Below are 27,994 nucleotides of genomic sequence, written 5' to 3'. Positions count from 1 at the left end.
GGAAGAATTATTTGAAATATTGACTGAAATCTTTCAGAAGTCACTAAAGAAAGAATCCCAGAAACAGAAGCACACTAAGATAATTTTATTTGTTCAAGGGCTCATATTGCAAGCACTAAACCAAGCATGGGCTTTGATTCTGTGAGCCCAGATTCACATATTTAGCAGGATAAAAGCAAACTGTGATCCATGTATATGGATGAAAAACTAAAGGCTCACGGTTAATCACATTGTAGTTTTAAATTTCTATAGCTTAGAAGCCAGAAGTCACAGGTCTTTTAGGTCTTTCTGGATGTCCCACAAAGTATCGGCACTTTTCTTGAGCTGAGCAACCTCATCATCCTTCAGCTTCTGGTTGATAACACTGGTTAATCCCCTAGCGTTCAGGATGCATGGAAGGCTCAGGAAGACTTCATTCTCAATCCCATACATTCCCTGCCAGAACAATAGAAATACAGACTAAGAAATGAAACCACAGATAAGAATGATCACAGATCCTATGTTTAAACAGAAAGAAATGTAGGAATTAGTAAGATAAACACAAATTCATCCTTTAATTTTCAACACTTACAGGCCTATATTTTCTAAATACTTACATTTTGAATTTGATTTTATACAAAGAATATACAAAATAAAGGATAAAACTAGAAATTTCTAAGAAAGTAGTAAGTACTTTATTAAATTTATTGACACATCCCTCTCTGCTTAGATATACTTTAATAAAATTTCATATATGTCTTCACATTAAATTGCACTGTAATGTGTTTCTTAATGGGCTGCTTTTCATGAAATCCTAAATTTTTAAAAATTATTTAGTTCAGGAATTTCAGATGATAGCTGACCAAGAATAAGTAATTGGAAGTAATTGGAAGCCACTTAATTCCAATAAGTAATTGGAAGCCACTCAGAGGCAAGATTTCTGCAACATCCAAGAGTTGCTGAAAAAATAGTACAATTTCCAAAACACTTTATCAGTTTCTATAAAGCAATTAATTTATTCACAGGGTTAATTTAACCATATAACTAACTGGATTATTTAATTATATCAAACAAGTTACTTTTATATATATTTTTAAACTTTTTAAAAAAAGTTTATTTATTTAATCTCTACACCCAACGTGGGGTTCGAACTCACAATCCCAAGATCAAGAGTCACATGCTCTCCCAACTGAGCCAGCCAGGTGCTCCTATTTTTTAAACTTTTAATTCCAAAATTTTTGTATATACAGGGTACTTGGGTGGCTCAGTCAGTTAAGCATCTGATTCTTGATTTTGGCTCGAGGTCATGATCTCACAGTTTGTGAGACTGAAACTTGTGTTGGGCTCTGTGCTGGTGGCATGGAGCCTGCTTGGGGTTCTCTCTCCTCTTTCTGCCCCTCCTCCACTCACACTCTATCTCTCTCTCTCTCTCAAAATAAATAAATAAACATTTAAAAAATAAATAAAAACACATTTTTGAACATACATCAAAATAGAGATAAACAAATTCCAAACATGCACTCCAAGTCTGAATGGAGTTATCAAATTTTTGCCATACTTACTTTAAAGTTTTGCTATAGTATTTAAAAAAACCACAAACACCTGATACCACATTTAACCACCAAATACTTCTATATCTTTCTCTTTTGCATATTTCTTTTAATCTACTGCATTTTCCTCTTATGTTTTCACCCCTGCCACTAACTTGTGGAAAATGAATCAGTTAAGTCACACAATGTTTTAATACAATCTTAATTTTATTGAAAAATAATCATTTTCTACTGAAGTATATCATAGCTTTTAAACTGAACTAAATTTGCTAAGGTATCAGATACTGCAAAGGCAATCTATAGATTGATATGTCAACTTGAGCTATGATACATTTTGAGAATGTGTCAAAAAAGATTCACAGTTAATATTTAATAACAAGGGGAAAAAAAGAAATTTCCATAAAACTTTTGAGATTCAGAAAAAATCAGACTGAGACTATCTTGTCCTTCTTTAAATATCTATTCATAGAATATAATACTAAAAATTATATTATATTTATTACAGTTTCTCTTACCTTCACCATTGTTGACACTGGATGAATCCTGGATAGATTTTTCAACATGGATTCAATGAGATCAGCCACACTTAATCCAATAGCCCAGTTGGTATATCCTTTTAGCTTGATGACTTCATAGGCACTAAGGAAAGAAAGAATCATAAAGAGATCATTGAAATCAGACTTAATAATTACTGAAACTGGACTCTGGATTTGGCTTCTGCTCTGTCTCTTATTAACTGTGCAATCTTCAGTAAACCTTTCTTATCTCAGTGCCCTCTACTATAAAATGAAGATAACAATGGTATCTATTTTACAAGTTTGTTAAATGACTTAACATACATGTAAAAATGTTTAAAGTTATAAACACTACCTAGAAGGCTCTTATATGAATGTTTCGATAAATTTAAACAGCTTATTGTATGCATGAATATTTACAAAGTCACAGTGGTAAAAATATTTTTTCCAACAAGTTTTCATATTCATAAACATAAATATTCCCAAAGTTATTAAGGAAATCAGGAAACAATGAAAATAAAAGGACCCTCACATTCAAAGGACAAAATATACCTTGATTTTGAGATCCCACTTACTGTCACCTAGAATACTATGACTAAGCTAACAGCACAGTGAAGACAATACCTTGCTTGGCAATTTTCTGAGCTTAAAATTTACACCTTGAAACCCACAACAGCTCTGGTCATGGTGTAGCAGGAGTAACCAAGATTAGAATTTAGGAAATTGGCATTTAATGCAATCACTGGCTAGGAGACCTTGTGCAAGTTATATTGCCAGGGTGAGTCCCAGTTTTCTCATTTGTAAAATAAAGGGATTACGTTAACTGAAATGCTAAGTTTTAAATAATCTTTTCACAGTTTTAAATAATCTTTTCCTCCAAAAAAAAAAAATCATTACATTTAAACTAAGCAAAACAATTCCATGTTTGAGAAAGTCTTGTAGCAATTCTCTGCAAATAATAACACCCAACATTTATTAAATGCTCACCAGTGTTATGTATGTGCTTGTGACTCAATTTTTATAATAATTCTATTAGCATATGACTTTACAGGGGACAAAACTGAGATTTAACTTCAAAGTTAAATGGCTTCTGCAAGACTGTAGTTAGTGCCAGTGTTGTGATTTGAATCCAAGCCCATAATCCTTTACTCTATTCCAGAATGACACCTTATTTTATAAGCATGAAGGTCACAGAAGGGAAGATGGTTAGTTAAAAAAAAAAAAGAGAGAGAGAGATAGAAGAGGGAGACCTCTTTAGTTAAGTGTGGAAAGGTAAATACAGCACAGCTTTCATACTTTTAGCAATCAATCAGAAAGCATTCATTTTAGGCAATGACGAGACAGTGTCCAGGTTCTAGGTTAAGTCAACGTTATTTATCGATAAGAGACAATTGGGAAGGCTTTCTCCCTTCTCACTTGTTAATTCCACATTTTGCTCCTGTTCCCTATATAACAGAATTTCTCCAGAAAAATATTTGCTTTCCCTAGGGGGACTTATATGGCAGCTTAATTTTATCTGAATAAAGATGAAACTAACCATTTTAAATCAACCACCATTCTACTTACCTTTCAACCACCATCTTGTGCACTTCCTTCCAATTTTCACTGTCATTGTCTGTTCCCATTTCCGGGTTCAGTTCCTGCAGAGAAACGCCTGCCACATTCACTCCACTCCAAACAGCCACTGGAGAAAAAGGATAAACATTTCATAGATTTCTGACACTATTTTAAAACCTCTTTTCTTCTCTTAGCTCAGATTTCACCTCAGAGGCAAGTTAGTGAATTCCCCCTGGAACTGCTCCCAAGACAACTGGCCAGTAAACTTTCCCCCAAAGGCAGACATGTGCTTTCAAACAGCCACACATTTGACATTTTAACTTTCAACCATTTTGGTGCAACACAGAATTATTGTGTCATTACTTACAGAGAATGTGAAACTCCTTGCCTCCCTCTAGGTTTGTGAAATCACAATGGGTTTCAGTTCAGGACTACCCTAAACTTTAGATTTGAGAAATCGTTAACTTCCTACTTATTTTTCTTACATAATAAACCTCTTTCTTCTGGAGCAAAGTTTAAAAAAAATCCTATGATAAGTAAGGTCCAAATATACTCTAGTTATCTCTTCATGTCCCAACTTTAGTCCATCCCTTGAACGAAACTCCATGTAACCACAGTGAAGTTTTCTGGTCCTAACTGGATCAAATAGTTCCAGGAATGCCTCCAGAGGCATAGCAAAGGTCTATCAGTGACTGACTACATCTTTTGGAAGGCTTGATGCATAAGAACACCCTTACCTGTGCCAGCCTTACCTTTACCCAGCCAAAAGTATATATTATATTAAAGATGTAGATGTACAAAAATGAATGAGGACATGTTCTGTGCTGTCGACAAGCTCAGAATTTACTGGGAGAAGCAGGTAAAGGAAAGTAAAGCAATGGGATGAACTATCACGGAAGTATGGAGAAAGGATAATAAAACATAAGTGTCTGCTTTAATTTAAGGGTAAAGGGTGTCAGAAAGGGCTGCAAAGGGATGCCTGGGTGGCTGTTGGTTGAGCATCCAACTTTGGCTCATCTCATGGTTCATGAGTTCGAGCCCCACATCTGGCTCTCTGCTGTCAGTGTAGAGCCCACTTCTGATGTCTGTCCCCCTCTCTCTCTGCCCCTCCCCTGCTCAAAAATAAACATAAAAAAAGGGGGCTGCAAAAAAAATAAGCATTTGAAGAGGAGCTTGAGAAATAAGTATGGTTCCTCAGAGACCTTTGGAGGAGAGCACTGTAAACTCAGGAAATATGAGCAAAAGCATGGGTGAAGTCTAGTATGGCTAAAACTAGCTATGAAGGGCAAAGCTACCCATGCCCAAACAAGACTCCCTTTTAAGTCCACCACTTCTGTGAACCCAGGCTAATTCTTGGGAAAATTAAGGTACTCTCATGGCTTTTGATGAAACTATGAAATCTACATAATCAATGTCAGGGTTGTACACAATACAGGTCAAATGTGGAAATAGAAAAAAAAAGCGTTTTGGAAAAAATGACAGTGATGAGTGAATAGAAGACTGGATAGGAGTCAGAAGACATGATTCTACTTTTGGATATGCCACTAACTGCTGAAGGATCTTTAATAAGCCACTACTCCTGCTTTGCCTTATCTTCTTCATTATTGATGCAAGCCTTAAACTGTAGGACACATACTATCACTTCTAGATGTGTGGTTCTAATAACCACACAGTATAATAACTAGCATTGATTGAATTTTCACTGCACACTAGAGAGTTTTTTATATAGGCTGTAAATTCAAGCAAATCCTTGGATATAAGGAACTCTCGAATGAAGTGGTACAAGATGCCTGAATAATAATTAGCATGATTATATAAAAAAGCACAAATACAACAGTCACAAGTCCAAAGTCTTACACCAAAGCAAATGCTTAACTAAAATCACATTATACTCTCACTAAATTTGAAAGAAAATTTATACCTTAACCTTTTAGAGAGAAAATAGTTCCTTGCATGTAGGACAGATATGAATGTAGTAAAATAAAGACAATCATCAGTATTAAAGTATTGTGGACAATTACAGTTTTACACCATTAGCCTACACAATGTATTTTTGTTTAATAAATAGGCTTAAAAGTTATAAGATAAAATTAGAATTGTTCATAAGTGTTTTTACATCAAATTGTTTGGAAGAGAAATATCAACTCATTTAAAAATGTTTTAAGTTTATTTTTAAATTTTATTTTACTATTTTTTTAAATTTTTAATTAAAAATTTTTTTAAGTTTATTTTTTTTGAGAGAGACAGAAAGTGAGCAGGGGAGGAGGGGCAGAGAGGCAGAGAGAGAGAGAATACCAAGCAGGCTCTGCACTGTCAGCACAGAGTCTGATGTGGGGCTCAAACTCACGGACCGTGAGATCATGGCCTGAGTTGAACCAAGAGTCGGACACTTAACCAACTGAGCCACCCAGGCACCCCTATTTTTTAATTTTAGATATATGTGTGTATATATACATATACATACGTATATATGTGTATATATACCATATACATACGTATATACACATATACGTATGTATATGGTATATATACACACACGTATATGCCATATACATATATACATAGATACGTGTGTGTGTGTGTGTGTGTATATATATATATGGTAGGCACCACACCCAGAGTGGAGCTCAATGCAGGGCTTGAACTCAGGTCTCATGACCCTGAGATCAAGAGTTGGATGCTCTTCCAACTGAACCAGCCCTATTTATTTAATATTTCTGTATCCCGTGGAACAGAATTATTAACTTAAATGAAAGTTGAAATATTAACTTAAAGAAACGTTTTTTTTAACTGTTTCAAAACAAAGCATTATAAAAGAAATGGAGTGCAATATAACTTTAATGTTTGTCTTTTTATAATGATTAATTTATGTCCAACAATTCTTTTTAAATTCCTAAAAACATATTTGAGATATTTACCAAATGATCTCTTACTACTTACATGACAGTTATTAATGACTTATTAAAAATCAGGTTTCATTTTTTTTCTTCATTTCTTTTTTTTCAAGTAGGCTCCATGCCTACTGTGGAGCTTGAAATCACGACCTCAGGGTCAAGATCAAGAGTTGGATGCTCTACTGACAAAGTCAACCACGTGCCCCCAAATCAGGTTTAATTCAAAGCAAGATTTATTTTACACTATGGAATAGTACACTGGTTATGTAAAAGCTTTTGTTACCCATTTATCCCCCCTTCAATAAAAATAATGGATATAATACCTCTGTCCGTTGAAAGGACCTAGAAGCAGAGACATACCAGGATCATGAGCAAACTTAGGAGATCTTAGTTTCTAAACACCATTCCTCTTCGAAGGAAACACGGCACGTGCAGGGAACAGGGAGGTATAGCACCAATAAGTATAACACCAATATGGTGCACTTTACTGTCCCAGACACAAAGAAGTGCTCAAAAAATGCTGGGATAGGTCAAAAAGACACAGGAGCCAGTTTGAAGAGCCTGTTACTTGCCTAATCTGGGACAATTTCTGCATTACGATGACAGCAAGAGAACATTTGTGGAATAAAATAAAAATGTGAGTTCACATTTATATAAGTAAATGAATACATAACTGGGGAAGATAAAGCTCTCTTTTACAGTAGAACATAATAAATAGAGAAGGAATGATTGAATATTGTGTCTGACAATTATAGTAATTTATTTAATAAAGAATTATCAATGAATATTAAATTTAGCAGGCAAAAAACTGATGAGGAATGTATACATATTTACCTAGTCACTATCAAAATATTCTCCCACAAATTACTTATTTGTAACATGAAGTATGTGAAAATTCAGAATGGCAAGAATAATACCATAAGTACACATAAGAATATTATGGATTTTTTCTTTACCACTTGAGTCGCCATGTTCTCCCAAAATCCATCCATGGCAGCTGCTGGGATGAATGCCAAGTTTTTCAGCCATAAGATAACGAAATCTAGCAGAATCCAGATTACACCCGCTTCCAATCACACGGTGTTTGGGCAGTCCACTTAGTTTCCAGGTAACGTATGTAAGAATATCCACTAAAAGGTTTAAAAAAATATGTGACTAAATCAAAACTGATTTCAACTGCTACATCAATTATGGGGAGGAACTTCCTCCTCCCCAACTTTTCCAGCCTTCAACTGAGATGTGGCCAGAAAGATGTGAATACTGACTTTACAGAGTTGGGGGATAATGGAGGTAAGAGAGAACCAGATCATCCCATAAATTTCTTCTGATTGTAATGTTCCATGACAGTAATAAATGTCATCGTAACCCAAAAACCATGGGTTACTAAATTACTAAGACACACTACTATACATTTTCCTGGACACAAAATACTAATCAGTAAGTAATTGTGATAATACAAGGGATTTACATTTTGTAGTATTTAATGAAAGAACATCTAGGATAGAACTTCTATCCTGATGTGGCACAGCCCTGAGACTTCGTAGAGTAAAACTTGCTGGTCTAGACAGGATCATAGCACTTACAGGCTAAGCTGTCAAAAGGATAAAATGTGCACACAAGGAAGGCAAGAGGTTAATCTTGCAATCTCCACCTCCACACATAAATAGACCTTGGTTATGACATTTTAAGGTCATTTTGGATGGGATATTATAAACTCTTCCTTGGCAACTTTGATTGGGTGGGAGTAACTCTCTGGAGAGTTAAGACTTTGAAGCTATACCTGGAAAGTTGTATAACCAGTTAATAATGTCTGCGTTAGGCACAGGATACAGCAACTTCCTGAGTGCCAGCTATCTGCTACTCCTGTTCCAAGCCTATCTGCCACTATGTACTTGCAACAAGTTTCATATATAAGAGTGAGCTATTTAGTAACCCCCATCCAGGATTGCCGACAATAATACTAAAAGAATCTCTATGCTTGCTGATTCCCAAGTCTCAATATTCCATAAGCCATAAGGATTCCCCTGGTTCTTATTCACAATCTTTCTCAATGTGAAGTGTCAGAAACCATTGGTTTTATCATTTTATCAATTATCTACTATGCTCACCAATAAACAGTATGTTTGGTGGCAAATTACAGACACAAGTGTGAAACAGAGAGTGGCTTCTGACTATTGAGATGAAATAATGCAATTCTTTCTAACCAGAAGTTTTAGTTTTCTCTAACCAGAAGTTTTAATGTTTATTTTGCAAATGTTGATTTAATGAAAAAAGCAAGTAACATTTGGCATTAGCATGTATTTGTCCATCAAGATAGTCTATTTCTATCTTTAAAATTAGATTGACTAATGGCTTTTAAGCTACTCTCAAATTCAATGCCACTAGAACACACTTTTTGGCCAGCAGAAGGTCAAATATGCTAAAATGTTTCTTACAAATAGAAGCCACCTTTCAATGTTTCATTACAAATCCCAGGATAATCTTCCTAGAAAATTTAAAAAGCTTCTAGACTCTGCAACAAACTCTGATGAAAGAAACAGATGCAACTGTTTTATACAGAACTCTTCTCACAGTTTTAAACATTTGGCCTCGGACTCTGCCATTTGTTTTGAAAACACTAGTCTTTTGTGGTCAATAACAGAAGACACAAGTATTACTTCAAGAATTGATTCTACTAGTCAAATACTAGAACATATTTTCTTAAGCCAAAAAACAAAATAAAACAAAACCCCAAAACATTTAACTTAACAGGAATGAACCTGAAGACATCACTGTAATAAAATACCTGGATTGGAGACCACAATTATGATACAATCAGGACTGTACTTGACTATCTGAGGAATAATGAATTTGAAGACGTTAACATTCCTCTGCACCAGGTTGAGCCGGCTCTCCCCCTCCTGCTGGCGGACTCCTGCGGTTACCACCACAATCTTAGAATTGGCAGTCACAGAGTAATCTTGAAGAAGAGGGGGAAAAAGAGAAGGTACTTTAAATACAACTCTGCATCAAAATACATCATATATGAGATACTCTAGAAACTGAACATACAGAAGCTTCTAGAACTTATATAAGAATTACGTATGCAAGAATTCAACATTATAAGGATTTGAAGTCCGATGCTCAAGAGAAATTACTTCTTCCTCTTTGAGCTATGTAGAAGCAATCCAACTGGCTCGGAGAACAGACCGGGGAAATAAAGAAGGCCTTAAATTATGTTTCTGGCTAACAAATTCAAAATGCTGTTGACTTTAGAGAATATTAGATTGCTAGTAATTTGATAAAACAGAACAGTGAGTCCAAAGTTCAACAGGCAGCCCTCCAACAAAAAAAGGGACGTAAGGACACTTCTAGGTTTGTAATGTTAATCCAATCTATGAAGGGGAAGGAAGGCAGAGAAACTAATTTGTCGTTGGCTGGAAACTAATTTCTAATACTCAATATTTTGAGGAAGCCTATTCACTTTTAGCAGCTGTGTTTCTCTGGAGAATATTTTCTTCCTCAAGGAAGTGTGCCACACTTCCCAAAATGTAGACATTTTGACCTGATTGTGATCATTAGATTCAATAGCTATGGTTGAGTCACATCATAAACTGTATTGCTATGTGACTTTTGATGATTATTAATATTTTTATCAGTTTCCTCTTATAACAAGAAGGTAATAAGATCTATCTCTCATAGGCTGGTTGGGAAAATGAGGTAAAATGTGATATTCAAAAAATTCACAGTACCCAGATACTAGTAATTCAATGAAGAGCAGCTATTAGTAATAGAAATTATTTTGAGGCCCACATTTCTGTCTTTAGATACTGCTATGGTGGCAATATCACTGCATACATGTGTTAACCCAGAACAGGGACAGAATATGAATTTTATTTTGCTTCTTCAAAGCACTCCAATTACTCTGTGCACATATTTTTGGGGGTCTAAAACATTCTTGTTCTCAGATACACATAAACAAGCATTATGAAACAATTTCCTAAAATGTTATGCATCAGATGTGTGGAAATCATGTGGGAAGAATTCATAGAGGTAATACTTGCGTTTGTCCTTGAGGATGAATTGAACTGAGAAGGAAAGAAAAACCACCAATGCTAGATTCACCAGGATAGAAGAGTAATTTTATATTAGAGTAAGGGCATCTATTATTAGATCACTTTGGTCATGAAATGCAACTACCTTTATCTGCCACAATTTTAGGTGTCTGAAGAAATAAGCTCCCATGTTGCAGATCCATCATTTCTCCTTTGAGTTTATCTTCCAAAACATCCACAAGGGCAAGTTCATCAGCCAGAGACTAGAAACACAAGAACAGGCGTTATAACCCTAAGCCATTTGAGGGCACCTCAGCTGAAGCACAACAGGGACCCTTTAAATGGCTAAGTACCAAGTGTCTAAAAACCCTGAGAATTCTACCATGGAGTTAGGTGTGCTCTTTAAACTGCATGAGAAAGTCTTGAATTAGGATTATTAAGATTTAAAACATTGATTTTTTCTAAATTTTACCTTCTAGTACTCAACTAGGATTCAATTACCATGATACAAATCATTTAAGAATATGTAGACAAAGATTCCTCATGAAACCAACAGTTAAACAGTGGTCTTAGGATATACAAGACTTCCCATTAATGAGGGGTGGTGAAGATTCACCCAGACCCAGAAACAACCCTGGGCAGTGTCCATCCCTAAAGTCACCTCCAGTTTGGAGGGTTTTTCAGAGGAAAAATTTGGTTCAAACCATCAATAATTTGAGCATAGAGTAGAATTTGAAGCCCTGGTTGGAGCCTGAACTCCCCAGGTTGTCCTGAACCGACCTGTCATGATGGGGAAAGGAAGAGGGATCCTATGGATGGGAGGGTCCAGGAGGAGCAGATTCTCCTGTGATCAACCCAAACTTCCCCACTCTCTAAGCTCTCTTGTTTTCTATTCCAATTGTCATCCTCTGCTATTCATTCAAAATAAAAGTCTAAGTCAACAAATATACTATCTAATCTTGATCCAGTGTCATAATTTTATATTCCATAAAATGTTTTATATGTAATATGTTTTATGTTTACATGTTCTCTATATCTTTACATGAAGAATGGGAGAAAACAAAGCCTTGGGTTATCCTTTTATCAATCATGTATGATATTTACTTTAATAAGAACTTGATCTCTTCTTGGAAAAGTAAGGAGGGGGGAGGTTGTCAGTCCAGATGTATCCAAACAACCTTTCAGCTTTCAAATTTGTGAAACCTTTGGAAAAAGTAGTTATCCCTCCCACCAAAATTAACTAGAGTCTTCAGAGCTGTTAGCAAAAGAATCAGCTTAATATGATATATCAAGACTGAAGCCTACTTAAAAATGCAGATACTGCTTCTAAGGATAGTGTCATCAGATATACAGGAGAGGGGTGTTGATAGTGAAAAGGGTAGGTAATTGGGTTCAGAAAGCACTTTGAAGGGAAAGGTAGAGTAGTCCAGGGTGGAACTCAGGGAGTCTGGAGGGCTGGCCAGCAGAGGGAGAAACCAGTAAGAAAACTTGACCTCCTTTAGTTTGCCAGTCAAAGCAGGTCCTGCTCCCTGTAGGAGCCAACAAATGAGCACCGTGCACTCTCTAGAATCCCAGTGGCTTGCTAGCCTCAAGAAGTGAGTTATAATAGGCTTGCTTGTAAGGGTTTCTGAGACTTGAACCTCCCAATGTGTTAATTCCAAGCAACAGATTGACTTGCAAATTTATGAAGTAACCATTTTGTGAATTGGGGATTACTGAGTAACTATATTCTCATTTCCACATCTATCAAATACTGGCATTGATTGGTAGCAAGTTTTATTTAAAAATAGGTTTTGATACTTTTTAAATGGTTTTGTTCCTCTGCAGCCTCTGACAAGATCCCACAAACCCTCATTTGTGTTTTTTAAACCTTAAATTAATACATTATAAATTAATAATAGCCATAATATTCTGTCAAGGTACTAAGCACTCAGAATATCACTTTTATTTTAGTAACACCACATGTGTGCTGCTAAAGTCAGCATGGCAAAACAATTTCAGGCTTAAGTGGAAAAGGATGTCACAGGATCTCAGATCCTGTCTTTTGTTTCAGCCAGTGGGTGTAGAGAATTGGCTGAGAAGCTCATCCTCAGCTGGCAAGGAAGGAAGAGATGCAACACTTGAAAAAAATAATCGTAGCACTGAATTTAGCTGCATCTGCACAACTGAATATCCTCCAAGTGTGGGGGCAGGCAAAACAGAAGATATGTGACTAAGTACCGACACTTGTTGGACTGAAATAAATCTCCTTCTGTGTTCATACACAGGTTTCCCCCGCTGTCATAAAGTAGAATGTTCCTATCAACACTTTTGTAAGCAGAAACGGCATAAAACAGAAGCTATTACCATTAACTTATATGGGAAAATTTTGAGAATTCTCAAATCCCAAAATAGCCTCTCTTAAGCTTTTATGATACCTCAGGACACATTTTGCTCAGATGCACAGAATTCAATTGAGGTAAAGCATAGATGCTCAGTTCAAAGCTGAGCAGCTTAAGGCTGAGATGCTGAGTGGGCGTGGTTCCCAGAGAAGGAACTTGGTGGGGCCACTCACTGCTTGGGGTGTGTGCTGCCTCTGTAACAAAATAAACTCTGACTGCTTTTTGCTTTTTTACCTTTTTGAGGTAAAACGGTTTCCCTCTTGGGATTTCGTTTGGTTAGCGAAAACAGCTACTAATGGAGGTCTTTCAGTAAAAGCAAAATGGCGGAACAGGAGCTTTCAAAAAGCAGGGAATAACCTGTAATATAAAGCCTATGAATTCACTTAAGCTGTTAACATATTTAAAATAGTTTGAAATAGCAAGGCTTAATTGCGAAAGCAGTAATCTTATCAAGGAACAGGTCAGGTAGAAGGCAAGAACATCACTGATGAATCTGACCCTTTGTTTAACATACAACAAAAATACCTTTTAATCTAAAGTCCTGTGTGGACCAGAGGTGGCCATATTTGCCTCTTGACCTTCTTAGCCAATAAATTACTTGCCACCAATGCCTTGGTATTTGATGGTTGCATTTTTACATTCAAGTGCTTAATCTGCATGAAATTTTGTGGGAGGAAAAGGTATAACTTTTTCCAAATAATGAACTAAATGGACAAGCACCATTTATTCAGTAATTCATGGAATGCCACTTATATTAGTAAATACTGCTTGGGCCTTTTTCTGGGCTTTCAGTCTATGTTATTCATCAGTCTATTCTTATACAAGTACCAAATTTTAATGATGTCCTACTTTTAAGTCGAGTCCTGTTCTCTTAAAACTACTTCACAATAGGCCTGTAATTGCATTGCTCCTAGGAGACTTCTCAGGCCGTAGCTGTACCACCAGAACACGGCTAGCTGACTGTAAGTGAGGACAGATACTCCACGGCAGCTGAACACCGAGGCTAAGGGTTTATGATAACCTTGCGTGGAATGAAAGTTCTGCAAGACCCTGACAACATGATGCAGTTAATATTCACAGCCTCCCCTTGGCAGCTAACATGGAGAGCCTGTGATTGGCAGTAGGGCAGGAGTTCTATTTGGCAATAGAAGCCATGGAAAAGGAAAAGCTACGATCGAAACTTGACAAAATGTAAGTGATTACTAGGAAAAACAGAAACATTTATTTTTGTGTAATACATACTTATTACTAAATGTGCCAGACATTATTCTACTAATCAGGAACACAGTAATGAACAAATTCAGCAAAGTCGCTTCTCTCATGGAATATCTCAGAAAGGGAACAGGAACTAAGCAAATAATTTGAGATGATTTCTAACAGAGGGTGAAGTTCTATAAAGACCATAAGGCAGGGATGCTTGGGTGGCTCTTTCAGCTCAGGTCATGATCTCACAGTGAGATCCAGCCTCACTCCACGATGGTGGGAAGCCTGCTCTGAATTCTCTCTGCCCCTCCCCCGTTCAAGCTTGCAGGCACTCTCATGTTTCTCTCTCTCTCTCTCTCTCTCTCAAAATAAATAAAACAAATAAAAACATTTTAAAAAGACCATAAGGAAGGGTGATGTTAAAGTTTCTGCAAAGAGGGGGGCACCTGGGTGGCTCAGTCAGTTAAGTGTCCAACTTCAGCTCACGTCACGATCTCACAGCTTGTGGGTTCGAGCCCCACGCCAGGCTCTGTGCTGACAGCTCAGAGCCTAGAGCCTGCTTCAGATTCTGTGTCTCCCTTTTTCTCTGTCCATCCTCCATGCATGCTCTGTCTCTCAAAAATAAACAAATGTTAAAAAAAATTTACTGTAGTTGATGAATTAGGATCATTATTTAAAAATAAATGAATAAAATAAAGTTTCTGGGAAGGAAGTTAACTTGATATTGGATAGTCAGGGACTGCCTGCTTACAAAGGCATATCAAAAAGGAAGAAGTCAACATTGATGGTCTAGGGTAGAACATTCCAGCTGACAGAAAATGGAAGGAAAAGTTTTTTTTTTTCTCTCTCTCTCTTTTTAATATTCATTTATTTTTGAGAGATAGAGTGGGGAAAGGGCAGAGAGAGAGGGAGACACAGGATCCAAAGCAGGCTCTAGGCTCTGAGCTGCCAGCATAGATAGAGCCCAATGTGGGGCTCAAACTCACAAACTATGAGATCATGACCTATGCAGAAGTCGGACATCTAACCAACTGAGCCACCCAGGCACTCCTGGAAAAGGGTTTTAATTTTTTTTTTTTTTTTAACATTTATTTATTTTTGAGACAGAGAGAGACAGAGCATGAATGGAGGAGGGTCAGAGAGAGGGAGACACAGAATCTGAAACAGGCTCCAGGCTCTGAGCTGTCAGCACAGAGCCCGACTTGGGGCTCGAACTCACGGACCGCGAGATCATGACCTGAGCCGAAGTCGGCCGCTTAACCGACTGAGCTGCCCAGGTGCCCCTGGAAAAGGGTTTTAGAAATGAGCATGGTATTTTGGAGAAAGATGACAGATGGTAAATGATAAACTCAGAGATGGGAAAAGTGTTGCTAACACTGTGTGAATGGTACCCCCTGGAGGTGTGTGTGCTCTCCACCAAATTGCTCTGTGAAGTCTCAGATTTTGAGAACTGTATCCTGTGTCCTGTGAAACTACTGGTAAGTTCAAGTACAGGAGCTATAATTTTTATCAAAGCTTACTACATTCAATATAAAGGCAATGAAGATGGGGAAAGTGAGCAAAAGAAGCAAAAAATAACTTGAGTTTTTGGTGGTAATGGGACACTGTACTAGGGAGCCTCAGTTGCCTTCTCAGGCCTAGCAAAGGTGTGGGCCTCCTCACCTCTCTATCTCTGATGCCACAGCTTGGTTCACTTCCTGGGGAGAAAGCAATGCGTATTCTCTGTAAAGCACACCAGTCCAGTGACGGACTCAAAACCGGATCAGGAACTTACTATCTCTGTGTGATCTTAACCAAGTGGCTTACCTTTCTAGTTTGTTTCTTTCCAACTGTAATACAGAGATGGCAATGCCCCACCAGCTTTTGAGGAGTAAAGGAAGTCATATATGAACCCCTGACAGAGTAGGCACCGTTCTTTTCATCTATTAAATTAGTGGCACTTGTAATCCTTACCAACTATGAATCCTAATTCTGAAGCACTTTAATCCTCACACACTAAAATAAGATTTCAACATTTTTAATTAGTAAAATGGTCTCTGAATAAAGGCAGCCACTCCTTCGTAGCATTGAAATTAGAAGACTCCTACTGTGTTAGCAGCTGGGGCTGTTCTCCCAAGCACTAGAACTGGGCCAAAGTGTTACATAACTGCAAACAGTCACAAGCTATTGACTGAAGGGGATTTTAAGTTTGCAATGAAAACCAGAGGTACTTTTCATGGAATGACAGCTCAGATGCTGTTTCCCAAAAGGTCCAAATTTTGCGATCAGCAGGAGGAAAGAAAAATCTTTAGCTCGTATTTTACTAACACCTTTATGTTCTTAACTGCCTACATACTAGCACAGAATAAAAAGAAACTGGAGGCGCTATGGTCAAGAGTCCAGAGTCCGCGTTCAAAATACATCTCTACTGGGGCAACTTGTGTTCTCTCAGGCGGTGCACCATGTGACTCTGATCTCCGTGTCGAGGGTTCGAGCCCCACGTTGAGGGTAGAGTTTACTTAAATTAAAAAACAAAACACAAACACACCTCTACCCTTCGGCTCTGTGACAGCGGGCAGGCTGCTTGATCTCTTTATACCTCAGCCACCTCATCTGAAAACAGGATATGTACACTTTCCATTCTGAGGCTGTTGTTTAAAATGAGGGGTTTTATGAAAATACTTTCTTTTTTTTTTTTTTTAATTTTTTTAACGTTTTATTTATTTTTGAGACAGAGAGAGACAGAACATGAACGGGAGAGGGGCAGAGAGAGAGGGAGACACAGAATCGGAAGCAGGCTCCAGGCTCCAAGCCATCAGCCCAGAGCCCGACACGGGGCTCGAACTCGTGGACCGCGAGATCGTGACCTGAGTTGAAGTCGGACGCTTAACCGACTGAGCCACCCAGGCGCCCCTATGAAAATACTTTCAATATGGTACATATTCGATAAATGTTTTAAAAGACATGTAAGCTGGAATATTTTTCATTTTAACTGGCATGAACAGTGAGCACTAAACTGTGATTGCTTCAATTCCCTGAAATTTGGGAAACAGCCATCCTAATAACAGGCACCAAGTCAATACTAGCTAGAAAAGTGTAAAAGCAGAAAACCTTCATTGGTGTGTACTACATATGTTAGTTGTTTTCTTTGATAATGTATACAATTGTTCCTTGAGAATTTAAACTTTGCAACAGAAACATACTTGGCTAGGGTTGTTCGGGCAGCCTTCAGATATAACACAAAGGGACAGTGTACTCTACTGAAGGCAAAGCAGCATTTTTTAGGGAGGGCAGGGTTCCTACATTTAAGGCAGCCTTCAGAAAGCTCAAGGAATCAATCCAGTGAGGTGAATAAGAAAAGACCGCTTTCCTCAAAAGTCCTTGGAGACTAAAAAAAGCAATGGCCTGACCTACCTGGAGTATATATACGGGAAGCCAGACGTCTATGGAGGTATATAGGGAAAAGTCTGCAGGGGTGGAAGGTGCTAACAGTATGACATCAGTGTTAAATCTCCTGATGCCGATAACCGTATTGATTGTGCGAGAATTTATGTCCTATTAGGAAATGTACTCTGAAGGACTTAGAAGGTTATTTCCGTAACCTCACCAAGTACTGTGCAGATTATTTATTAATTATGTAGGGTAAAGGGACCTCTGCAATGGAGAAATCTTGTACTCATCACTTCAAACCAGGGCATCTTGGGCACTACCAGTAATAAGACTATCTGATCATCACGTGCTGATGTGTGTGATGCCCCAAGAAGAAGATGACGTCACCTAGTGATAACCCCAAAATTTAACCTGAACCTAATTACAAGGAAACATCAGACCAACATAAATTGATGGGCATTCTACAAAACTGACCTGCACTCTACAAAATTGTCAGTGATAAGACAGACAAAGAAAGCTGAGTAACAGTTCCAAACTAAAGAAGAGTGAAGAGACATGTCAAGTATATAAAATATGTGATTTGGGATTCGGGTGAAAACAGCTGTAAGAAGCTATAAAACAGTTGGGAGAATTTTAACTCTAAATACTATGCAGTAGATAACAGTATTGTATCAATGTTAACATCCCTGAGTATAGTAATTCTATGGTGGTCACATAAGGAGAGCATTCTCAGTAAATGCATGTTCATGTATTTAAAGGTGAAGTGTCATAAGGTCTATAACTTACTTAAAATTGTTCAGGAAAAAAAATCTTTTAAAAGATACAATAAAATCATGAAGTGCCTAAAGAGACTGTATACACAAGCTGAAATTATCATGCATGGTGTTCTTGAAATGTACCTTTCCCAGAATGCTGATGGCACATGCCATACCAACTTGTCCAACACCCACTACAGTGATCTTATTGTTTGGGACGGCTGCCTCTTCTTTTGCCACTGGTGCAATCAGTTTTTCCTTAAGATTTGCCATTGCGCCCTGCAAGAAAAGAATCAAAACGTTATACATACACCCACATGTGAAACCCAGATGGGAATAATCCATAAAATGTTACTTTTGCAATTCTGAACTATGGCATGGTTGAAAACTACCCTAATGACATTCTCCAACACAAAATCTATTTAAAGAACCATGTAGCCTGCTTAATAGAGAATTTCATTAAAACAAAAATTTCCATGAAGCCATAAGAATTTGGGTCCTTCTCTTCAGCCTGTGATTCTGTGCTAGTATTTAACAAGTTGCAACAATTTTGTCTTGTGGCTGTTCATTTATTGGCTGAAAGACATGAATATTTACATTTAGATTAGCCTACTTGTTTCCATTCCCCTCATAAAGAATTTATATGTAACTATGTAAACTGAATTAGGGTCCCATATTAACCCATATGTAAGCTTGGTCTAAAAGAATTAATGGCCAGTCATGAATATAATTCCTACTGCTAATGGTTATTATCACTCTTTGAAGACAGGGAATGGTTCTTCTACTTTAAGTCTTACTTAAAACCTGTTACAGTGTACTGGACATCCATACGGTGATAGGAAAAGGGTGATGAATATTTATGTAAAATCTTCAGAAATATTACTCTCAATTCCGCTTAGTGCACCTTGGAAGCTAACTGGAAGGCAGGTACACGCTTAATACATTTTCCTTCCAGGGAGTCACATTAGGAGAATATCAGCCTTTGAATTGTAATTTTGTTCCAGTCATTAAAAAAAAGAAAGAAAGAAAAAGAAAGGAAAATCTGTTGGAAAACTTTCCATCTGGTAACACCAAATTTATCTGTGACGTCAGATAATCAGGGGCATTTTCTGGATAACTAAAATGGCAAAAGTTACTGAAATAAACTTCAGTAATTATTTGCCAATTCTGTGGCAACTTAGGACACAAAATATTCTGCCCTGACTTCTTAAAGAGAGACAGTACAGGTCTCAACAAAGCCCTTTCTTCAGTGCAACAATCACTTATAATAGTAACCCATTATTAGTTTAGTTTTCTCTTTCCTTTTTATGCTAGATTGTCAGCATCTGTACCACTGTACCTATTTAACTATTTCAAACCGTGCCCTGCTTTCCAGTCTCCTTTTTTGTTTCACATCTGCAGTGGACTAAGGAACAACACCTCATTTAGTAACTGTATATGTTAAGTAATTGAGTTCGTAAGGCTCTAAGTTGGTATAAAGTACTTGAATTTGGAAGACAACTATGTGACAACTATTTTGTCCTATAGCTATTTTTCCTGCCCAAAATATTGCACCCCATCTGTAGGAACTACATTTAGTGATTATTTTGCAGAGTACATCTGCAGTTTTCTCACCGGTGCTAAAGAAAAAATAGTCAACCTAGTGCAATTGTCTCCACAAATGGATGGTCTTACAAAGAAATCCACACACGTCCTGCATTTTGAGCAGAATCTGATGAATACCACATCTTTTATTGTTGAACACAGACACAAAATACTCATGTTTTCTCCGTTACATCTAGCTGGTTTAAGATCCTTATATATAGAATCCAGTAAGGGTGGAAAGGAAAAACCCAGAAACGGTTGCTATATACAGATTAGATGTTCAGACAAACCTTCTAAATCAATTTTGTAAACTTCAGAAACTACAGTTTAGAGACTGAAGCCAGTACATATTTTCTTTCAGATCTTGCTGGAGAAAAGTGCTTTAAAATTTTTTCCTTAATAGGAGCTATAAGAAATTAGAAGAAAATGTTCTCTATTATATATGCAGGTCTGTGCCAAGATCAGAGTGGTGGCTGCAAGGAAAAAGAATGATAAACAGGGTTGGGGTGCCTGGGTGGCTCAGTCAGTTAAGCCTGGGACTTCAGCTCACGCCATGATCTCGTGGGCTTGTGGGTTCAGCCCCACGTGGGGCTCTGGAGCCTGGAGCCTGCTTCAGATTCTGTCTCCCTCTCTCTCTGCTCCTCCCCTGCTCATGCTCTCTCTCTCTCAAAAATAAATAAACATTAAAAATTTTAAAATAACAATAAAAAACAGAATGGTAAAGGGTAACAGTCGCTGACTCTTCGTCCTTTCCATCCCAACCTCGGGTCCAGCGCCTCTGCTGGTGGACATCCTTCCCACCCCCACCTCCTCCCGGCGCATATAAATCATTAGAAATGAGCCAATGAACCACAGCCTTAGGTTCAGGTAAAAAGGTCCTTTTTGGAGGCCACCCCTCCATTTTAGCCGGTTAAAAAGCCATGTTTTGCCATATAATTCCTCCACTAGACAAGTCCCAGCCCGCCCGCTCGCCCCCGCCAGCTCTCCCGGGGCCCTAATTGCAGCTTGCGTCGCTCGCCGCCCACAGGCCACCTCTTCCTCCCCGCGCGGGCCCCCGGAGAGCAGCAGGTCACAAGGGAAGGCGGCAAACACAGATCTCCCAGGAGGTCTCTAGGGAAAATTCCAGCCCTTCCTTACTCTCAACACCCAAAGCTGGCCAAGTAAACAAAGCACCCGAAGCATGAAGAAAGGAGGCCAGAAGAGAACAGGCCCGCATCTCCAAGAAGGCCTGGATCTGTGGCCGGGTGAAAACTGGAGCGCAGGGCCTATCCTTCACCCCCGTCCCCGCAAAAGCAGGGGCATTTGTCCATTACCGTGCTGGTGGATTCCAATACCCAGGCTGGAGATCAGCCAGCCCTCACTGTTGTCGGGTTCCCCCTCCCGCCCCTAGTTCCTCAAGCACGTGTCCGGGCTCCGGCCAGCAGCAGGCACTGGGGGTGATGCGGCCGCCATAAACCGGTCAAGGGCAAGCTGCAAATGCAACAAGTCTCTGCCCTGATACAGCGCAGGCTGGAGGCGAGCTCTGCGGCGGTGAGGACAAGGCCTGGGCTCTGGCAGTCCCTTCCCTCTGCCTTCCCGTTCCCCAGCGAAGGGCACGGCCTGCCGCCCCGTGCCCTGGGGTTGAGCAAGGCCCAGGCCGGATGCTCAGGGCGAAAGGCCCCAGAAAGCGGCAGTCCTTCTTGGTCCTTCTCCCTAGTGTCGCTACGCAAGGACTCCCCTGCACGCCCCACCCGGTGTCCCTGAGCGAGGACTCGGGGTCCTGGGCTGAAACCTACCAGAGAGAAACGGCTGTAAGGGTCGCGCGAAGAAGACACCGTCAGCGGCAAGCGTCTCCTCCGGCCCAGGATCTGCAAGGAGAGAGGAGGAGGCGGGGCCCACACGCCCCACAGCCTCTTAGCTTCCTCTATTGTGATTGGAAACCCGATCGCCGCCTACCCCTCCCCTCGGCTCGCTCAATCCCCTTCAAGGACAAGGGCTCCAGCGTGCTCACGCTCTCTCCCTCCCCACGTGAGGAGGTCACCTTCCGATGGCAAGGGCGGCCTCTGCTCTTTGCAGCCTCACAGTTTACGGACTTTTCAACACAGAAGCCCCGTTATTCCTACAACTTGCCCATCTTTGGCTGCTCTGGACTCTCATGCTCTCGTTTGGATGCATTTAGTGCAAATAGAAATAAACTTCAGAGGACCGCCGTTCTTGGCCAAGATGTTGGTGGCACTTTCCCCTGGAATAGTATTGGTGCTTCCGAATGTTTTTTTAAAAATAAAACTGAAAAAAAGGAAAGAGAGAGAGAAAGAAAGCCTGCATTTTCAATTTTCAGCTTTCTTGGTGATGAAGTTCATTCGCTACAACAATGACTACCTCCCATCCCCAAGCCCCCAGTCTTAATTCAGGAAATAATCCTTCCATTTCCTACTAGTTGGCTGACAAGATCTGTAAGGCCTGGTGCCTGCCTTCTGAAGTTCCTCTAGAAATGTACATCCTCTCAAGGGCAGCTTTGCCCTCAAGGAAAGATAATGAGGTACCATGTTTTTTCTCTGTTGGTCCCTGAGCAACTGCAAAAGCGAGTGTTATTATTCATCTCTGTGTCTTTAACACCCAGCCCAGCGCCTAGTACAATACAGTGTTGGTGAATGAATGAATAAGCAGTTGAAGGCATCCTGAAGATTTAGCTTCAGGTGTGTGTGTGTGTGTGTGTGTGTGTGTGTGTGTGTGTTTTAAAATGCTTTCAGGTTTAGCAAACACCCTGTACGTGAAGGGAAGTTTTTTGTGTTTGTTTTTATGTAAATGATCATGAATCCAATTACTGCTTGCATTTCATTTTGTGCCAGGCATTGAAGGTACAAAGATGAATATAACACCACGCCCCCCTGAGATGCTCCCAGTTCAAAGGAGACAAGTAGGCAATTCTTTCAATTAGAATACAATGTGATTGGTTAAAGTACAATAAAAAAGTCAAAGACAGAGGCCACTAAGAAAGGGGTCTGTCTAGATGAACTGAAAAATCTCCAACTTTCCAGGATTATAACAACCAGTTCCTGGTCCAGTTACAAATTCAAACTTGTGTAATGAAGGAGAAGAAGAGTTTGGTGGATAATCTCAAAAGTATTCCATTCACCTTGAATCCAAGTTTGAAGCAAGACTTGAAAATCATCCTAGAAAGACTTCTTTCTCACCTACTTTCTGAAACAATCTACATGTCCTGTAGACTTCTAAATAGCTCCCTATTTTCTCTCCTTCTTGCTATCTCTATTACTGTGTGTGTCTTTGGGTGGAGGGAAAGGGGGACAGAAAAAAATAAGAAGAGGTCTCTATTTCTTTCCTCTAGCCTGATCTTCATACCCTCACAATCATTTAATCTGATTGATCAAAGTGAGTTCACCAGTATGCAACTCTGGATACCAGGACAGCACGTAGTACCAGTCTTAAAGATTTTTGAGAATTATAAAGCTCGATAGCTTTTTTTTTTTTTTAATTTTTTTTTTCAACGTTTTTTATTTTTATTTTTGGGACAGAGAGAGACAGAGCATGAACGGGGGAGGGGCAGAGAGAGAGGGAGACACAGAATCGGAAACAGGCTCCAGGCTCCGAGCCATCAGCCCAGAGCCTGACGCGGGGCTCGAACTCACGGACCACGAGATCGTGACCTGGCTGAAGTCGGACGCTTAACCGACTGCGCCACCCAGGCGCCCCTCGATAGCTTATTTTTAAAGTATGAAGTGTGAGGGACGCCTGGGTGACTCTGTGAGTTAAGTTCTGACTTTGCATCAGGTCATGATCTCATGGTTCATGGGTTCCAGCCTCAGGTCTGGCTCTGTGCTGACAGCTCAGAGCCTGGAGCCTGCTTCATATTCTGTGTCTCCATCTCTGTCTCTCTGCCCCTCTCTTACTTGTGCTCTGACTCTGTCTCTGTCTCTGTCTCTCTCTCTCTTAAAAATAAACATTAAAAAAATTGAAGTGTGAATTGTGAAAGACAATTTTATACATGCAATGATTCAAACAATATATTTCCTTAATGGGGTTCAGGACATGCTACCCTAAAATGTGGCACCTTGACATACTGAATATCTATCTTAAGCTGAAGAAGTGTGAGATAACAGCAAAAGGGGAAGGTCACTCTGACCTCCGTCCACTCTTGCCCTTACCCTACTCCAGAAATCAGGAGATAAATCTCCCACGTGAAAGGTACCCTCCCTGTGCCAGGAGAGAGACATTCTTATCACCAGAAACAGAGATTTTGGACCCAGAAATCTGGTTAAACAATTCTGTTAAACTAACCTTTATCTTCCTAGTTACTTCTTCCCTATCTACTACCCCTTAAACCTCAAATCTCTTTGTCTTGTGAAATTCTTCACAAATTTATTGTTTCTTTGTCTGAAAGATATAAAAGCTTCCTGCCCTGATTACTTCTTACCATCTTCATTCTTTTGCGAAGGCTCCCATGTATGTGTAAAAAAAAAATAGTAAAATTTGCATGTTTCTGTCCTGTCAATCTGTCTCTTATCAGTTAACTTTTCCATCCTAGCCAGAGACCCTACCAGGGTCAAGGAAAACTTTCTCCTTCCCTACACCCCATATGATTCCATTCTTTAAGAAATCATTTAGAAGCTATATCCCAAACTCACTGAAAAATAAGCAAAATTAGGAATCCAAGAAAGGGGGAAGTTAAGGCATAAAGTGTAGACAGTATGGTATAATAAGAAAAATATTCGGTCTTCATCTGGTTCCCAGGACAGAACTCCTAAAACCCCTATAATTTCTTAAATGGTAGGAGTATCTTTTATTCATAACAAGACCTTTACAGCATACCTGAGTTTATGGTAATTGGTGATTTAATGTGGGGTCCCTACTAGCATCAGGCTGAGGCTGTTCTCCAGAAAGTCCAGGTAATTAGAGGGGGCAATTTTCAGCTCATGCACCAACCTCTGGAATGGAGATTGAAGACTAAATCTATTTAAAAAAAAAAAAACCAAAAAACCCAAAACCTCTTGGACAAGATTTTATCAGATTCTGAGTTAGTAAACATGCTGAGAGGGTGGTGCACCCTAGTTCCATGGAAATAGAAACGCTTTGGACTCCTTCCTGGCCTCACTTATGGATCTCTTCATCTGGCTTGTATCTGTTACAATATCTTTAATAATAAAATGATAATCCTGTAAGTGTTTCTCTGAAGTCTGTGAGCTGCTCTGGCAAAATTAATCCAACCCAAGGAAGGGGTCATGGGAAACTGTGACTTATAGCCAGTCAGTCAGAAGCACAGGTGACAACCTGGACATGTGATTGGTATCTGAAGTAGGAGGGGGAGGACAGTCTTGTGACACTGAGCCCTTACTTAACCTGTAGAATGTGATGCTATTTCTACATAGACAGTGTCAGGAATGAGTTAAGTTTGTAGGACACCTGGTCAACGTCTGTTGAGAACTGGAGATTGCTTGGTGTTGTGGGTAACAGAGGTAGTGAATGCTAAGCTAGTTCATTTAGAGATAAAACTAAATAGTTCCCAGAAATTTGGTTATAATACTGAATGCAAAAGTCAAAAACCCACCCAAAGAGAAGATTATTTTTTTCAAAAAATATTTATTGAGACATATGTGACAGGCACTGTTTCAGAGATCAAGATGGACAAGATGCCCTCAAATGGTGAGTATATATCATGTTAATAAACAAGTTTGTAAAAATGGTAGAATACAGATTGTAAACATAATAACATACAATTGCACTGTGTGTGCTTCTCCTACTTGGGGGCTTTTGTGAACAATATTGTTTTAATTTTTTTTAATTTATTTATTTTTGAGAGAGAGAGAGAGGGAGAGACAGAGAGAGAGAGAGAGAGAGAGAGAGAGAGACCGAACATTAGTGGGGGAGGGGCAGAGAGAGAGGGAGGCACAGAGTCTGAAGCAGGCTCCAAGCTGTCAGCACAGAGTCTGATGTGACGCTGGAACTCACAAACCTTGAGATCATGACCCGAGCTGAAGCTGGATGCTTAACTGACTGAGCTACCCAGACCCCGCTGTGAACGATATTCATGAACCATGATGAAGCCTACTCTATGGGGTAGTGCTTTGTTTCTATAGTAAATTACCCCAAACTGCTGGTCTTTTCTTTCTTTCTCTTTCTCTTTCTCTTTCTTTTCTTTTCTTTTCTTTTCTTTTCTTTTCTTTTCTTTTCTTTTCTTTTCTTTTCTTTTCTTTTCTTTTTCTTTCTTTCTTCTTTCTTTCTTTCTTTCTTTCTTTCTTTCTTTCTTTCTTTTTTCATCTTATGCCTTAAAAATATTATCTCCTGTTGTCAGATTATCAACTCTTTTAAAACTATATTCATGGAGTTTTAGGACAGAATAGGAGCTCTGACATAATCTAATCCTAATGAATACCCAGTGTTTGAGTCCCTGACCTCATATTACTCTATGTGTTACCAATAGAACCAGAAAAAGTTTTGATCTCACCCCTGTGTGCCTGTGGGAATCCTTTTAATTGTTTTTTCGTTTTTGTTGTTCTGTGGTTATAAAACCAGATTAGCTAATCTTATTAAAACCGTAAATTCCTTCAGCGTATTTTATTCATCTTTATATCTTCAGGTAACACAGCATCTGACAAGATACTTTTTTCTCTCCCAGAAATGTAGGGCATAATATATGCAAATAAGCTCTGTGAGTTAGGATTTGAGAGGCATCTCTTGGTTCATAGATTCTTTTATACCAGATTTTTGTTTGTTTCTTTGTTGTTTTTTGCATTTTCCCCCACTGTCCTTTGTTTTCTAATTCTTACATATATTGCAGATATCTGAGGCTCCTTGAAGCCAAGCTCTGATGGGTGACTTGTTACTCAAGTTGAAACTATGATGGCAATATTTCCTTATAAATGAAAAACTGATGTTGGTAGGTATCTTTAATTACAACAACAATAACAACAACAACAAACAAGGCCTTCGGTTATTAGAGGAGAAAGTAGTGAAGGTTTAATGTCTTGGAAATCTATTAAAATAATTAGGTTTAGTTGTCTAGCTGTTCACTGGATAGTTGTAACTTAGAGTACCTTTTCTGTGTACATATTGGCTATTCCTTTTTTTTTTTTTATTTTTAAAAAATGTTTATTTATTTATTTTTGAGATAGATCGTGTGCACTAGCAGGGGAGGGGCAGAGGAGAGAGAGAGAGAATCACACCACGCTCTAAGCCACCAGTGCAGAGCCTGACTCAGGAATCTCAGGGCTGGAACCCATGAACCTCAAGACCATGACCTGAGCTGAAATTAAGAGTTGGACACTCAACCGACTGAAACACCCAGGCACCTCTTTATTTGCTTTTTATTTAAAAATTTTTAAAGTTTCATTTATTTATTTTGAGAATGAGACAGAGCACAAGCAGGTGAGGGGCAGAAAGAAGGAGAGACAGAATCAGAAGCAGGCTCCACACCATCAGCACAGAGCCCACTGTGGGGCTTGAACTTATGAATTATGAGATCGTGACCTGAGCCAAGATCAAGAGCCAGACACTTAACTGACTGCACCACCCAGATGCCCCTGTTTTTAATTTTTTTAATGTCTATTTATTTATTTTGAGAGAGAGAGAGCACACACAAGTGCAAGAGAGATGGGGGGGAGTGCAGAGAGGGGTGAGAGAATCCTAAGCAGGCTCCACACACTGTTAGTGTGGAGCTCATTGTGGGGCTTGATCCCACAAACCATCAGATCATGATTTGAGCCAAAATCAAGAGTCTAACGCTCAACTAACTGAGCCACCCAGGCACCCCTAGCTACTCTTTTTTAAAGGGAGGTAATGATATCCTGAGTTATACCAGGAGTTTTGGAATGACCCTGATGGAATGAGAAGAATATGGACTAGTCTGTGCTAAGAGGTATCAGGCCCCTGGTGGGCCTGACTGATAGATGTTTAGAATTACTGTGCTAAAGTTCCTGAGCTTAAGTCAAAAAATACACATGGATTTTGAAAAAAAAAATTTCATTTATTTATTTATTTTTTTGAGAGACAGAGAAAGAGCAGGGAAGGGGCAGAGAGAGAGAGGGAAAGAGAGAGAATCCCAAGCAGGCTCTGCACTATCAGTGCAGAGCCAGACACGGGGCTCAAACTCAAGAAAATGTGAGATCATGACCTGAGTCGAAACCAAGGGTTGTACATTCAACCTACAGAGCTACTCAGGTGCCCCGAGTGTGCATGGATT

At 39.1% G+C, this 27,994-nt stretch overlaps 1 protein-coding gene across 2 annotated transcripts; it reads right to left on the bottom strand.

Annotated features, from left to right (window-relative positions):
* Positions 1-64: 64 nt before the first annotated feature.
* On the bottom strand, positions 65-21,690 carry LDHB (lactate dehydrogenase B). 2 transcript variants are annotated; one of them, XM_058743423.1, is made up of 8 exons: positions 21,597-21,690; positions 18,382-18,516; positions 10,675-10,792; positions 9,281-9,454; positions 7,452-7,625; positions 3,611-3,728; positions 2,045-2,168; positions 65-435 (listed from the first exon to the last, which is right to left on the bottom strand). In XM_058743423.1, exons 2-8 carry the CDS (start codon positions 18,508-18,510, stop codon positions 268-270), a joined length of 1,005 nt encoding a protein of 334 aa, XP_058599406.1. In that variant the 5' UTR covers positions 18,511-18,516; positions 21,597-21,690; the 3' UTR covers positions 65-267. The 2 variants fall into 2 exon arrangements, with proteins under 2 accessions (XP_058599406.1, XP_058599407.1); XM_058743424.1 differs by lacking the exon at positions 7,452-7,625.
* Between the last annotated feature and the right edge of the window lie 6,304 nt (positions 21,691-27,994).

This window comes from Neofelis nebulosa, chromosome 8 (assembly GCF_028018385.1).
Source record: "Neofelis nebulosa isolate mNeoNeb1 chromosome 8, mNeoNeb1.pri, whole genome shotgun sequence".
NCBI lineage: Eukaryota > Metazoa > Chordata > Mammalia > Carnivora > Felidae > Neofelis > Neofelis nebulosa.
The sequence above is the reverse complement of the archived record's forward strand: the minus strand, read 5'-3'. Positions and strand labels throughout refer to the sequence as shown.